Below are 15,518 nucleotides of genomic sequence, written 5' to 3'. Positions count from 1 at the left end.
AATTGTTGTGGCCATTAACCACTCGGTCGAGGCTGAAACATTGCGAACTCCGACGCGCAACGGGACAGTAAGTCGTGTTGCATCAGAATGCACAAAGGACGGTTGGTTGCGCGTCTGGGTGCGAGCGCACGATTCTGCACGTACGGTGAATATACGTGTTATAACTTTTGCAATAATGGCACGCGTGTACGGAAAGTGCACTCGTGTCCGAGTTTTTCCTTGAAACGGAGCGAGAAAATTAAACGGACCTAGTTTAATACGAAACGAGCTGGAAACAAAAATTGAGCGCAAAACAACAACGTGTTTCCGTTTCGGTACGATTTTCCCGTATTTGCGTAACGGTAATTACTTACCGTCTTTCCGTTGAAAATTTTCGATACGCCCCCTCGTTGAATATACGTAGTTACTTTTAATCGTCGAACGTAAATTTATATCGGCCTCGAAATTCTAACGCGTTTGCGTTCAGTTGGATTTATTTCTGGCGAATAAGTTTGCGCAAGAAGAATCGAATAATACGGTGCGCGATGCTGTTCACCGTGAACAATTCCAAAAGGAGGTAAAAAATTCAATACCAAACACGATCATACTGTATTCTCGCGCGAGAGATCGAACCGTGAACGTTTCGCGCGTCGATACGATCTGTACAAATGAATAACGAAATACCGTTAATTGGCATTATCCTTGAAAGTCGATTATTAAAAGAGAAATGCTCCGAAAGGCGGGACCGTCGCGATGTTTTACCTCGCGGCGACTCCCGGTTCTCGTCGTCGATCAGCGAAAAATATCGAACGGATCGTTCCGTGGAATCGCGAAAAAACGAAGCAAGTATCGAGTTCCTCCGCGATAAAAAGTCGCAAGTTTTCCAGCGTTATGCTAAAAGAATAGTTGCTGTAAAAGCGATGCACCGACTCCGAGGTACCCGATTCGACGCGAACTTTTAATTCGAGTAAAAGTTGCGTCGAATGGACGAAAGGATCTAGAATTTCTTTCGGTGAAATTTGAAATTCAATCTTTTTCCGTGCTCGGCGCGCGCGATCGATACGAGGCGAGGCGAGACGAGGCGAGGCGTGGCGAGGAAAAGAAACGAACGTATCGTGGACCAAACTACCGTCCATTTGAATATAATGTTCGACGTATAACGAGAAATGAAATTCATCGAGATATTTCGAAACTGAATACCGTCGAATGAAATTTTCACCGACTGCCACGGTGAACGTAATTTTAGGCCACCGCCGTCATCGTTTCGAGAGCTTTTGGAAAATATTAAAATTTATAGGACGATGAGTTTAAAATTTACGCAACGTTTTGCAAGTTGCGCAGCACGGTCTCTCTTGTGACTTTGTTTAGCACGAAAATGAAAGAAGCGATGACTGTAACGCAGAATCGGAAATTGCGATCCGTTCGAGTCGAACGGGCCGCGATTCGAGAAAAATCGGGAGAAAAGAAAAAAACGGCTGGGTGTGTCGAGAAATTGTAAAAAATTCCAGGGTCGCGAATCGTGGAAGAGACTCGACGCAGTCTCGGTGGGCGTTCCGTGAACACCGCGGGTTCCTTCCGCGGTCCGAGAAAGACACACGGAATGGACGAGGGGACGGTAGACGACTACTGTATGGGCAGCGAGCTAACGGCGAAAAAGATCCGAAAGTTTGGAGATCGCCGACGGGCTGGGAGGGAAACGAGGCAGAAAAGCAAGGGTGAACGGGAGAACAGGAAAAGGGGTGAACACGGGGGATGGAAGGGGTGTACGGGGCGAGGGCAGTGGCTGAAAGAAGAGAGGGAATCGAACGCGTCCGATGAAAAAGTCGTGTCGGTGGCGCCCGCCGGTCTGGCCAATATTTTACTATCCGACGTTACCCGCTCTTCCGCGTCCCACCATTATCCGGCGGTTCTTGCTCGTGGATGTGGCGTGGCCAACGCCGCCGAGAGAGGAAACGGGACGAACGGGAGAGACCTACGAGTCTGGGGAAAAAGGAGGAAATTGGAGGGAGATACAAATGCGCCCGAGGGGCTGTGCTCGGCCACGGTCGATGAATACGCCCCCAGGATCTTTTGGTTCCTTCGCGGAGAATCCCCGAGTAGGTGCGGCGTTACTCCGATGATTCAGGATGCAGTGGTCAGGAAGTTTCACGGTTCCTTTCGATTACGAACGAAAACCGACGAGGTAGTTTCTTTCAGGGCCGGTGGATGAAAAGGGCGAGGTGGTTGCTTCGTTGCGCGACGGGTTAGAGAGTGGCTCGAATCGGAGTCAGTTCGATACGAGACGAGGAGCTCTACCTGGAGGGAATCCCCCAGAGAGAAGCAGCTTTTTCCCCAATTTGTACGTTTGCACCTTTATCTTGGACGTTTTACGAGAAAGACGACAAGCCCGCGATCCTGTATCTCCGACTTGTCGTTGCGTTACCGAGAAATCGGACCGACGTACCACCCACCCGACGTCGCTTCTTTGAAATTTTCCCTCGGATCGTTACTCTCGTTCGATATTCGTCCAATTTTTCCTACGATTACGTTCGTTTTCCTTTGTCGACGAATTCCCGAGCGTACGACGATACGAGTTCAAACGCCAATTATACGATCGACCTTTGCGAAACGTTCGATCTCGAAACGAGGTCGACTCTTGAAATATAAAAATCGATTTCGAGTTTTTAACTACCCCGAGTCGAAGGTAACGCGCGAAGGTAATTGCGGACAATACGCAACGTCTATCGTAACGGTATCCGCGTACAGAGTACTCGAAAGATGAACGCGGAGTTTCTCGATTCGCAACTTTTCGATTGCACGTATCTTCAATTGTACGCGTATCTTCGTCGTAGACGGATATTATGGATGGACGTTGCTTCGAACGCGACTCGGCTCTACAAAAATATAAATGTACCGTTAAACGCCCAACGGAACTAGTTGCACGGGCAAAGAGCGCGGTCTGCGCGAGGATAATCGAACGGCACGCATCGTGGTCGGAGGATCCTTGAAACCGACGTAGGTGTTTGAGAATACTATATTTACAGGTGCGTGGTGTCGGACACGGTCACGCCATCCTACGAGCGCAACCTCGACACGGAGGAAACCGCACACTTGTCGGTAGACTCCGTCGACGTGTCGACCGCGTTAAAATTTTATCGTCGGATTATATTCTCTAATGAGCAAGGCGGTCCTTTTATGCCCCCTTTACGCACCGTTCCGTCACGCAACAACCCCTTCGAGCGGCTACACTCCGCGGCGAGCTTTTGAAAAAACACGGTCGTTATTTTCTTGAGCAAGTTTTAGCAACCTACTCCGGCCAAAACCCCTCCCCTCGCTTCTAACGTAACGTACGTTGGCTGCGAACGACGAATACGGTAGTACCCAGACCTCGGTTCTACGTAACAACTTTTCTCCGTCCGGACGAAATCAACTCCCTCTACGCATTGTTTTCGTTTATTCGATGTTAAAGACCCGTCGCGTCTAGGCGATCGAAGCCGGCAGAGCCGAACAACTACGGAGAACGATGAGCACCGAAGCTCGATAAAGTGCATCGTTATGGCATTACCGGCGCCTCGTCTTCTTCTCGTGCATCGGTACTACCCGTGACGAATCGACGTCTTTATTCCCCGTCGCCGACCAAAGTCCAAGACGACCTTGCGTCTTTGGAAAATTGGAAAACTATCGGTCGCTCGACGGACCGGATCGCTACGAAGACAAAGGACCGACCGAAACTTTCGTCCCGGAAATGCCCTCGGCAATTTAAGGGTTGTCAGGATCGCTGAGGAACTGCGGCAAATAAAAACACGAACGCACGGAACGGTGCGGAGCGGAGCGGAGCGGAGCGATGAGAGGCGCGGCTGGGCCGGCTGGGTCAGCACCTCCCGACACCCTTGAGATTCCGTAGATCGTTCTCCGAACTCGAAACGATTCATTTGTTCGAGGCTTTTCGAGACCGAAACTTCTCTTCGTCCGTTCGACGCGTTAATCCCTCGCGACGTCTATCTCTTATCCAGTGGCTCGATGTAAACGGAACGGAGGACGGTTGCTTCTGCTTACCGCGACGACTTTAATTTATTTCAAATACACGATACATCGCGAAATCCGTTGGGACAAATATAGTATGCATACGTTTTTTCTTTTTCCCGTCGCAGGATCGGTCGTCCGGGTTAAAGACGGGGAGAAAGATTACGCTCGTGAAGCCTCGTAGCGTTCCGTGTATGGAAAAAGATCGGAAGTCGAGGAAACGAAGAAGCGAGAGAATTCGTACGCTACTCGAACGCAACGACTGTCACCCCTCGGTGACTCGAATCGTTTCGAAATGCCGCGAAATCGTTCGCAACGAAACGCGAAAATGAACAACGATCTCGGACACGATCGCGGGATCACCGCGCCCCGTAACAAGAATCGTGTTCGTCACGCCTCTGAACAACAGTTTCGCGTTGCTACGAACAATAACCTCTACGAAGCTATCGACGAACGCGATTGCGAGGTGAACGGATGTGACGCGACGAGAGTTGGCAAAGGTGTCGGTCGACATTCCTTGCGATCCCACCACCTGCAGCTTTCGAGGCGATTCGCTCCACCTGTCTTTGCTGCATTGCACCAGAACGCAACCTGCGGTATTCCATAAACAACGATCCTGCCCGCGAGGAGAAACGGGCTGGGCGAGTTTACGGGTCTCCGGGTCGACCTGTTTCGCCCAGAAACATTTTTAATTCTCCACTCGTCTCGGAGATTTCAGCGGACGACCCCTCCCGTTCTTCCTCGTTTTGAAGAAACATTGGCCACGGGTACGCGGAACGGTTCGTAAATTTCCTTCGAACGTAGAGTTTACGTGCTCGTGGATCGACGACAAGTCCAAGTTCGAGATGCGCGAAAAATTCGTCGAAGCGACGAACGTGAAATACGTACCGTGAACAGCGAAACCAGTTCGAAACGTTTTCGAACGGAACGAGATTCGACCTGTTAAATTCTTTCCGCGTCGGTACTGTCGATTACCAACGCGAACGGCTAGCTAGAATTTTATAGAAACGAAATTTTCTACGGCGGGATTTCGCTCGACGTATTCGCGCCACTTTATTTTGGGCTAAGAGGTTTATAAAGGCGCTTCCTAGACAGGAGCGCGCGAGTAGTTCTCCGCCGCGGTTCCTATGCGATAAATTCGAGCTTATAAACACCTCGTACGTAACCGACCTACAAACAGTGCATTCGCATTTTCAAAGACTGCACGCTCGCGGAAAACACGGGAGCCGGTCAAGATTGCGCGAACCGAGATGCCTAGAAATTTTTCGGAAAACCGTATCGAGTTCCACACGGATCTCGACAAACTTTTAACTATGAAAAATTACGAGCCATTCCACGAGATTGCGCGTCCCCCGTCTTTCGCTTTTTACATCGTGCCGTCATCGTGCCGTTTCTCGTTCAAAACGAAACGATTCGAACATCGAACGCACCTGTATCGGTATACCTTTACGTTTCGATCGCGGTTGACGATCGTCGTTGCTCGCCATTTTCCTTGACAAGCATTCGCGAAACGGACCGCTGGCTCGAATCTGTTCTACGATTCGTTGAAATTTCCGACCTCGTTGTTTATCGAGTGCATCGAGAAAACAACTATGTACTGTACAGAAGAATCAGTTTTCGCGCAGATTATTGAGATCCGAGCTCGAAGAAAAAAGTCGACTCGAAAAGACTCGCACCGCTCGGCCCGATAGGTCGCGAACGGACCGAGTGCGAGTACCTACCTACTAGTATATACGCTCGCTCACCTTCGCGGCACTGGGTCACAGTGTTCTCCGAACGATCGATAGCAATTCTTTTCCATTACGCGAGGGATAATCGATTTTCTCTCCAACGGATAACGCCGCCCGGTATGTATCTATGAACCACATCTACCGGGAGCGAGCGATTGCTCGCGACAAGGCTGCGACGAGCCTCGATTATTGAAATTACAAAACGGACGAGTAGCACGATCGGTAACAACGCGGCCGTAACGAACGTAACGAACGTAACGAACGTAACGAACGTCGCGTCCCATCGTTTCGTAGCGCGTTCGTAAAGCCAGATTTCTGCCACCCGTTACTTTATCGAATAACGAAACACCCGTATACGGATGTTGCACGATATTACGCCGTTACGATATTTCCCTTACGATTTCGCTTCGCGTATCCATTCTTCGGGCGCAAAATTTCATTTTCGAATAAAAGGAACAAGGAGCTTTCTCCGCAGACGCGTTCGCGAGTAAGATAATAGTTATCGGATCGGGTCCGGTCGATCGATTTCGATTAACGTAAATAAACGATGCGCTACGATTCGTATTTCCAACTAGCGTCGAGTTTCTTCGAGCACAGGGAAACGATGTTACCGTTTCTGGCACGTGACCGTTGCAGCGATTCCACGGTGCCGTGTATCGTTTCGTGGTTGCGATTGCGACGTAAAACTAACGAACAATCGATACCTGCGCAGAGTTTCAACATTTCGAAACGGGGGACTATCGGGAGCACGAGTTGCAAATCGAGCACCGACTGAAACAACGAACGCGTTCCTTTTTTAAAAGCTGCTTCCTTGAAACTACCACGAAATTCTCGAGTCCAAAGTCTCGTAATTTCTTAGAGAACCTGGGTCTTGAAATCTTTTGCCCCCATTTCTGTTACTTCTTCTCCTCCGAAAACGTAAAAAGCAACCGATAGGTTATTACGAATATTCCAACGAACCATTTTTCTGCGCGTAAATATCTACTGCCCCCTTGGACGCCGGGATTCCGATACGTCGAATCGCAGGCCCCCCAGCCCCGTTGGACGAACGCATCCGTTCACGGGGCAGGAATCACCGGTACGATATCGATGCGAGCTTCGGTTATCCGTACCGATCGCTACGAAGCCTTTCGAAACCTCTACTGTCTCTGTCTGGACGGTGCGAGAGACCATTAATTGCGAATCACGCGGCAAGCCGTACAGCTCCGTTCCGTTCCGCGATACCAGCTGCTCGGTTACCACTCCGACCGCGATGTTCCAACATCGTCGGACGATTCCGAGTCTCGAGGACCAACCACCCAGTCGACGTAGTCGAAGCTACGGTAACGCACCGATTTACCCGGCCATCGACGCGCCCGATCCGTCTACTTGTTAATCGAGAAATTCGACTAGACCGCTATCGTCTAGTTTCTTTTTCTTTATTTTCGTTACAAGCCGCGTCTTCCGTTCCGCGATGCATCGTCGCGTTCCCAGAAACTACCGAACGATGCACGAGGAAAAGAGAACGTAATTATCGTGCGAACCTTGTCAAACGTTATTGGTAAATGACGTTCAACAACGACGATCTCCCGTTGTAGAGGGCGAAAGGACACCTCTCGCCGACGTACGCTTTCCATGCCACTGGTTCGGACCGCCGCGGCGAGTAGAAAAATGGCAATGCGGATTGTAAGAGGAAGAAGATAAGAGGGTCAAGAGTTTCGTGCATATAGCACCGCAGCGCCGTAGAGAGTTATGACGTTACAGCAATCGCAAATTGGGGCAGCTGCCGCTGAAAGCGCCGCTTCATGAATTTAGAGTGCTCGGTATTAAGACGAAGACGTCTACGTATTTCGAACAATGGTAACTACCCCGATAAACGGACCAGCGAAGACTTTCCTTTCGATGTACAGGAACCGTGTATACTATATAATTTCTAGCGAGGTCCACTTCCGGAATGGATTCATCGGTAAGAAAACCTACCGTCCTCCGTTAGTACGTATACGCTACCAACTAAACCCTACCTTTCGAACCTGTTACCACCGTGCAACCTTGCAGATGTCTCACCGTTGATCCAACTCTCGATACCGAGCATCGACCGTTACCGGTACGCCGAAATCAATTGTGCCGGCGTGATTTCAAACGTGTACATTTTCCAATGCTACTTTCGCCCGATATCGAATGGAACGAAATTCGCGATTGATCGAACTTTGCAATTTACTCGTCGTATACACAATGTTTCAACCATTTGGTATTCCAACGCGTGCAAACTAAATGGAATCCACATGTTTTCGAATTAACTCGATTAGTCGCAAATGAATACGATGCGTGCCATATTTTATTCGACGTACGATACATCTTTCATTACTCGTTGAATCGAGTTGTCCGGTAAACAACACGAATACACTTACGATTTACGACGAAGAGTCTTTTTCGATATCGAAAACGTACGATAGGTGTATCGCAAGGACAAAATATTAGAACCGAATGCACCACGCATATTAGGCTAGTTGTCAACCGTATGCACCGAGTATTGAAATTTTCTTACGAATATTTTTCCTCTCGCTCTCCTCCGGAATGATTCCGATATATACAAAAATGGCCTTACGATTACACGTGGGCGTGCGTCGGAATTATTTCCGATCATCGTGTTTAACCGAGAACGATCGAACAAATAGAAAGCGAGCACTCAACTATCGAGAAGAAAATAAACAATTGCATCGATAACTCGCGTTAGAGCAGCGATCCAGTTACGTGAAAGTAAAAGTGCCTGCATTGCGTACTATCTGGCTACCTGATGAACCGCGATCATAAATATGTACGTTTTATGACAATTTTGTAGAGAAGAAGATCGGAAACAGAAAATGAAGAAAAATTGCCTCGCTGAAAAATCCGTGACAATGTACGCGTGTCTTTATTCCCTCGGCTGGTCTCGAAGAAACGAAGACATCTTTCGTACGACGCATCGCGTAACAAAATGAAAACAAAAACAACGTCGTATTATTTTGTATCACGATCCCTTTACGTCTGTATTCGGGCTGTGTTTCGGCCACGATGTATCGCGCGAGGCACAAACCGTCGGTACGATCGAACTTTTTTAAAAAGACCGCTGCATCTTACGACCAACTTCACGAGGTTCTTTCCTACGCAAATAAGAAGTAGCGCGCACGATCTGCACCCTTGTCGTATAATCGACGCGTTCCAATGAGAAACGTTTTACCGTCAAAGATGTCATTCCGAATCAAATATTCGCCGTGAATAGCGATAACGCGAACGGAAAAAAGAACGATGAGCGCTGATTTTCGGTCGCGATGGATCAACGCGTCCGTCAGAATTTCTTTCGCTCGAAAAGCCAACGTGACGTATCAGTTTGCCGGTAATATTGTCGCGCTACGAGCGACAAAGACATCTACGACGAAACATAGAAATAACGAAAACGTAACAAAAGGAGACAACTCACCTCTTCGGCGAATTCAAAATCCCCGTCGAATTTTCTCTTACACCTCGCCCCAGTGGCTAGAATCAGGAGCACCGTGGCCACCAACACCCACGAAAATCGCATAGTTCTTCTTCCCGCGAGAGAGACAGGAAGAACACCGTACGTCCACCGTGAACCGAGGAAAGGAAACGACGCGGGATCTCCGCCGAAACACGTGCACCACGGTCCGATTCGTACGGAAGAAAGGATCTCTGCGAACGGTAATGTTAAAAAGCGCGCACGTAAACTACAACACTGCTCGTATATCCCGTATTCCTTGAAACGAAGGCGGCCAGTTCGACGGTCGAACGAATTGTGACTGCGCGAGCAGAGTCGAAGCGTCGTCGCACTACCACAGACGCGTGGCCGCCCATTGGTCGGATTCCGGCGAATGATGTCGAGGGACGCCAGGGGCCGCCGGGCGGCCAGGTATATAACCTGAACTACCCGTCTCTCTCTGTTGTTGCTCCACGGGTTACGTCTACCTCCAGTAGCAAGATTCGCGCGAGCGCGTGCTACACTGCGCCAGTCAATACCTCCACCTGCCTCGGTTCACCTACCCGGTGTTGCCAGTGAGTTGACGAGAGAAAAAAGGGGCGCGGGGAATTTGGCAGGAGGGCACCGAAAAGGAATCCAGTCTTCCACCGGATACTTGTCCAGTAACCGGACCAACCTGGCAACATTTTCTTCCTTTATTTGCCTTTTGCTCGTGTCTTTTCGTACTTTCTTCTCGAATCTGTATCTCGGATTCGAGCCTCTTTGATAAATGTTCGTACGCCAGTTACGAATTCCCATTGAAACGTCGTCTACGCCTGACGTTTCAACGTCTATTAACAACGACCGTAAAGTATGATTAATTAGCTAGGAATGCAGGGAATCTTAGCACGATGCTCCGTTTCGAACGTCTAGATACAAATGGAAAAAGAATCGAAGAATTCCACGGACGATCGCGCGGCGTCCAGTTAGGAGCATAATTTTTTTTCCTCCGTTCTTCGCTCCCCAGGATTAGAGATTATTATTTATTTACCGTCAAAGAACGAAATTAACGGTAGGAGAGGAAATCGGGTAGAAGAAGGAAACGAGAAGCTAAACAATTTATTCGGTAAAAACGCATTGAGAAATTTTTAGACAATCTAAATACCGTGTCACCGAATTAAATTCAAGGAGAATTGACGTTATTTCCGGGGCTGTGAGATAGTAACGCGGTACATAATGTACCGTATATTTTAGAAATTACGATGAAGATTTTAGTAGCACGGATGCACTTTCTTTCTACCATTCCTTTAAGTTTCGTCCTTTCTTTCAAGATACACGCTTACGGGCGTAAAAGCAGGTGTGTACGTCGAGTGGAAACTTGTCGTAGCAATTTGTCTTAGTATTTTCTTACCGCGCAACCTACATTGTATCTTAGCGTCTAGATATTTTCCTCGGTGGAAGTGCACGGACACTTCCCGCGGGAGTAGAAACCAGGAAGACAACGTCGCACAGACATTTCCTCTACGAAATAGATCGCATAGCGAGAAAGACAAAGGGGAAACGTTACCGAACCAACGAGAAATGGCCGGCTTCCTCGTATTTCTTAAATATTACCTTACTAACTTTATACGTATTTCGCAGCAATACCGTTGCTTGGTCGCCAATCGATCAAACAAAGCCCTTGAGCCGCAATGCATAGGAAACTTATCGATATTTTACCAATTTACATTAATTTAATTATTATTTAATAGCGTAACGGTAAACTTAAGTATAATACTAATAATAGGATAATTATGCGATGCAACGGGTTAGGATTGTACGTACTTTCTCGGTGGGGAAGAAAATCTAGAGACATTGTAAAGTAATTATCACCGTTGCTCGTATTACGCAAGGCTCGACTGGTTCGCAAGATTCGTAACCTTTTTAAAGTCGATTGCAATTTACTTTCTCCTCTGTATTTTAGATCGAAAATTTACTGCGCCAAAGGGCCGATTCGTCTCACCGCCGGTCCTGTGCGAATGTATGGGCGCGGGCGCGGGCGCATGTACGCGTGCCTCTGCAGCGCGATCTATGTATATGCCTCGTATGTGGCTCGTACGTTAAAACACACTACGGATGGCAGGCACGAATGCCTCCTCGGGGACCACTTGCCGCGGAATGTATCAACTAAACATGTATAAATGATCTCTTCTTTGCGATTAAAGTAACCCTTTGAACAATAGCGAAATTTCGTAGTCAGAAGTTTATAAATTTACATTTCAAATCTGTATTGCTAAAATCGGATAGATTTTTTTAATTTGATAATTTCTAAGATCGTTTACGATTATATTGTCTTAAAAATCGTTCTTTTCGATTCTATTTTTTGTTTGTACAAATTTTGGGAATAACAAAGGATAGATACGATGCATAGGATCTGTCATAGAGGTAACGGAATTTAAGTCGTAGACTAATTTATTGCATTACACGTCTATAATGTAACAAATACTCTGAGGGTGGGGTGTGGGGTTGGGGGAGGCGCCCGCGAACTGGCGCGCGCGTGCGCGCCGAGTGTTCGTCTACCTATAATACCCTTCTCCTCCATATTCATGGAAAGCTGTATCACAACCTTTTGCAAGAGTATATTCATTTTCTATTACCCATTACGACTATATACGTACAGTACGGCAACAAGGAGGTTTAATAAATCGTTAAATCATATTGAATAGACTTTGTACATGTGTTCCAATCTGACGGCTACAGATATCTGTTTTCGTAGAGCTACGTTGAAATAAATAATAAAATACGTGTATAATTGATGTTGTCATGTGTAGCTGCTGTAGTTAAATGTTGCTTGTTTCGGTACTGCCATCGCATGCTGCAACACTTAAATATTAACTAAAATTATGGGACGTATGAAAATTTATAACGAAGCAATTTGTAGGAATGGTACAAGGTATTCCACTGTGTTCAAAACAAGCAAGTATGTGCAGACATCTAGAGATGCATCGACGTGAGAATATTCCCCTTGATCTCACTTGAGATGTACGTAGTGCCATTTATCCACTGAAATCAAACATTGTAAAGTATCGATAATCGTCGTTCGATATTGGAACGTTTTACGACGTACAAAAATAGAACGAAACGATAAAGAAAAAAAAAAAAAAGAAAGCAAATAAACGGAACTTTTACCAACTACCGTTTTAAACGGAGTTACAATTTTTGCGCTAGTTGTGGAATAAAGTGATATTTGTTAGCCGAAAGTAAATGATGCAATTATAAGAAAGAAATCCCGCTAAAATGTAAACGTCGATATGCGAATTACCGTATTATATTTCTATTAATTTTCAAATACCAACTTACCAGATGGATCCACCGATTGACTCTCCAATGTTTCGGGAACCTTCTCCAGTATTTCTTCAGCAGCGTCTACGCTAATTTTGAAGGGACTGTCCGCGACAGTCAGGTTCGTACTACGCATAAATTGCTCGTTTAAAGGCACGTGCGATGAAATTCTCTTCTCTCGAAATGAAACTTGTACAAAATTTACAAACCATGCAATTCCTCCCGCAGGTGCTTCTCGTTTAATAAGATTCTGCCAATGTTGGTGCACTTCTTCCACTATGTGTAGCGCAAAATCTCTCGACTTTGCCTCTCCGTTAAACGCAAATTGATTTTCTGATTTACCATCTGGTATTTTGTAAATTTTAAACCATTCGATGGTAGCTTTCATCAGGCCCGGATAATGTTTTTCGATATCCGATACGTCTGCGAAATTGGGAAACATCGAGTGTGTACATCGACAACGTAGATACACGTGTAAGCATTATTACAATCGTACGTATCGTTCGACAAGTAACGCGTAAAAGTATACGTTTAATGGTAGAACTGTTCTTTACCCTCGAGTAAAAACTTTCGCAAGGCTTATTTATACAGAACGGACTGCTAGTAATGTCGTCAACAATGTACAATCCTTACCGTTCATCTGCTCTGCCAAAGGATCGTTGACGTCGATAACGATAATTTTCCAGTCAGTTTCGCCTGAAATCATTGTCAATTAAAATCGAATAAAATGCTTGCAACGAAAGGAAACGTTCTTTCAGAATATCGCATACCTTCGTCGATAAGCGCGACCGTACCAAGGATTTTTACTTTTAAGACCTCACCTCTTTTGGCAACCTATTTTAAAATGGATTTTTCATTAGGTAGAAATTAAAACGCATCGTATCGACAACTAACAAACACGAAGAAATATTTCTTACCCTATATCCAATTTCAAGAACATCTATGGGATCGTTATCCCCTTTGCATCCGGTCGCTTCGTCCAAGACATCAGGATTTTCCCACGTCTGTTGAATATTAATTATTAACAAAGAGAAATACTCGCTCGTGTAATTTATACCGTACGAACGATCTGGTATAATTATTAGAAAAGATCCGCGCGGAAGAAAAATGAAAGCCAAGAAACAATATGAAATAGTCGGAGCTAGATAGATAACGTAAGACGACCTTGAACTATGAATAAATCGTTACGTAACGACGTGATAAGGCATTGTTCGTGACAACGACTCCTGTCCTTTGCGACAAGACACAACGCGTACAATGCAGTAAAATATTTGAATAATCTTTCGACGGCGCTTTGGTTTTACAATTTACCAACGTATAGATAATTATCGAATGGTTAAAATATTTTGCACCTGCGGCAGTGCACCGTAATTCCATATGTAACCGTGGTGTGGGAAACAGTTGGCAACGTATCTCAATTTGCCTTTTTTTACATCTTGTTTGATAGGATTTAGCGTTTCCTTGAGATTAATCTCCATCTTTGCGTTCGTCCATCTTGGTATTTCAACTACCATATTAACTAGTTTATTGGTTTCGTCCGCATAAAGTGGAATATCGTGCATGGGTGAAATTGGGCCAACATCGTTCTCTACAAACGTACGGAAAAAAAACAAAAATTATATACACACGCGTGTACGCGCGTGCGCGCGCGCGCGCTCACACTCAATAAAAGTCATTCAACGTATAGTAATTTTTTAAGGAATAACATACTAAATTTCATTTATAAAAAATAATACGTACTCCAACGAACGATGCGATTCGATTTGTTTGCGACTAAATAAATAAATAAATAAATAAATAAATAAATAAATAAATAAATAAATAAATAAAGGTTGAAAATGAAAAACATATTTAGAAGGAAATTATTAATAAGAATCGAGAAGAGCGAATAAAGGTATAAATTGTACGTAACACGTGTCTAGAATTTAACTGCAGAGTGAATTTTTTGTTCTCCTTGAGGTATTCGCACGCATTGGTTAAGAGGAAATGTCACGTTGTCACGGAACGAAACAGATTGTCCGAATAAAAGAGAAAGATGCGAATACGTTGCAGCGAACGCAAATTACGTATAATCTAAATAGTTTTGTACGTTATAAGAGAAAAAGTTTGGGAAAATAAAAAAAAAGGATGATGCGCAAACGAGAAGGAAATTAGCTTTCGTTCGTAAAAAAATATTCTAATCGCGATCCGAACCGCGTTCTACTCGGTAGAGGTCGAACGGTTGCGTTCGATGAAACGAAAGAACGTATAATTATACATGAAACGAGTTTAACGAAACGCAGTGCGCTGACAGACTGGCCGACCTTAAGAAAAGTCTCGTCGCACGAGGATCTCGATCGACGTTAAGGTTATGTCGCGTAATACTCACTGAAATAAATCCTGTAATCGGTGGTATTCGATGCACCTTTCTCGATGGTTGTGTACGACATATTCGTTAGAAAAGATTTAGGCACCGAACACGATCGCGATCCAACGAGAGTAACCGTCGTTGCTAATCTGACCGGAATAGCCAACTTATTTAAACCTCGGCAATGAAACACGTGAAACATTATCGGCCACATCCCGACATCTAACGGTTGTTGGACGTACCACGGTACAACACGAACTGACCTTTCCCCAGAAAGGAAGAAGAATTTAAGGCTTTTGGCGGGGATAAGTCATAGAATACACAGCGGAAGACGGAACGGACGTTTCGTGTTAAGATAGCGATGTCGCCCGATCCGAAACATCGAGCGCAAAGAGATAAAACGTGTAATTTCGAACGGTTGTCCCGATACGCTTGGGTTTTCGTTTTGCTAGCTTCCCAACCGAGATACCCTCGGATGTTATTGGAAATACGAGTCGAACGACTCGTTCGAAAATGGAAATTTCAATCGGAGTGGAGCGATCGCGATTCATGGTCGGTCGATACGAAGAGTAAAGAAGAAAAAATTGTTTGGTCGAAAGTATAGTTTTGCGTCTAAATTGAGAACGATATTTTTCAGGTAAAGAGCGAGGTCGTTTGCTATTTTGACCGATTTTGTCGATTAGGTGGAAGAACGAAGTCGCTCCGAAAG

The 15,518-nt window shown here is 45.7% G+C and overlaps 2 protein-coding genes across 2 annotated transcripts in view; both read right to left on the bottom strand.

Moving 5' to 3' along the window:
- Positions 1-9,492, bottom strand: part of Cow (Proteoglycan Cow) — a 76,244-nt gene extending 66,752 nt beyond the window's left edge. Inside the window, exon 1 of the mRNA XM_076318883.1 lies at positions 9,148-9,492. Within this exon, the coding sequence (XP_076174998.1) occupies positions 9,148-9,249 (102 nt within the window). The 5' untranslated portion in view covers positions 9,250-9,492. The remainder of the gene's footprint in view (positions 1-9,147) is intronic.
- Positions 9,493-11,566: 2,074 nt separating this feature from the next.
- Positions 11,567-15,038, bottom strand: Nurf-38 (Inorganic pyrophosphatase Nurf-38). The gene is made up of 8 exons (XM_076318886.1): positions 14,831-15,038; positions 13,815-14,050; positions 13,380-13,466; positions 13,233-13,296; positions 13,096-13,158; positions 12,672-12,885; positions 12,481-12,590; positions 11,567-12,183 (listed from the first exon to the last, which is right to left on the bottom strand). The coding sequence occupies exons 1-8, from the start codon at positions 15,021-15,023 to the stop codon at positions 12,152-12,154; spliced, it is 999 nt and encodes a 332-aa protein (XP_076175001.1). The 5' UTR covers positions 15,024-15,038; the 3' UTR covers positions 11,567-12,151.
- Between the last annotated feature and the right edge of the window lie 480 nt (positions 15,039-15,518).

This window comes from Ptiloglossa arizonensis, chromosome 8, assembly GCF_051014685.1.
Source record: "Ptiloglossa arizonensis isolate GNS036 chromosome 8, iyPtiAriz1_principal, whole genome shotgun sequence".
In the NCBI taxonomy this organism is placed as follows: domain Eukaryota; kingdom Metazoa; phylum Arthropoda; class Insecta; order Hymenoptera; family Colletidae; genus Ptiloglossa; species Ptiloglossa arizonensis.
The sequence above is the reverse complement of the archived record's forward strand: the minus strand, read 5'-3'. Positions and strand labels throughout refer to the sequence as shown.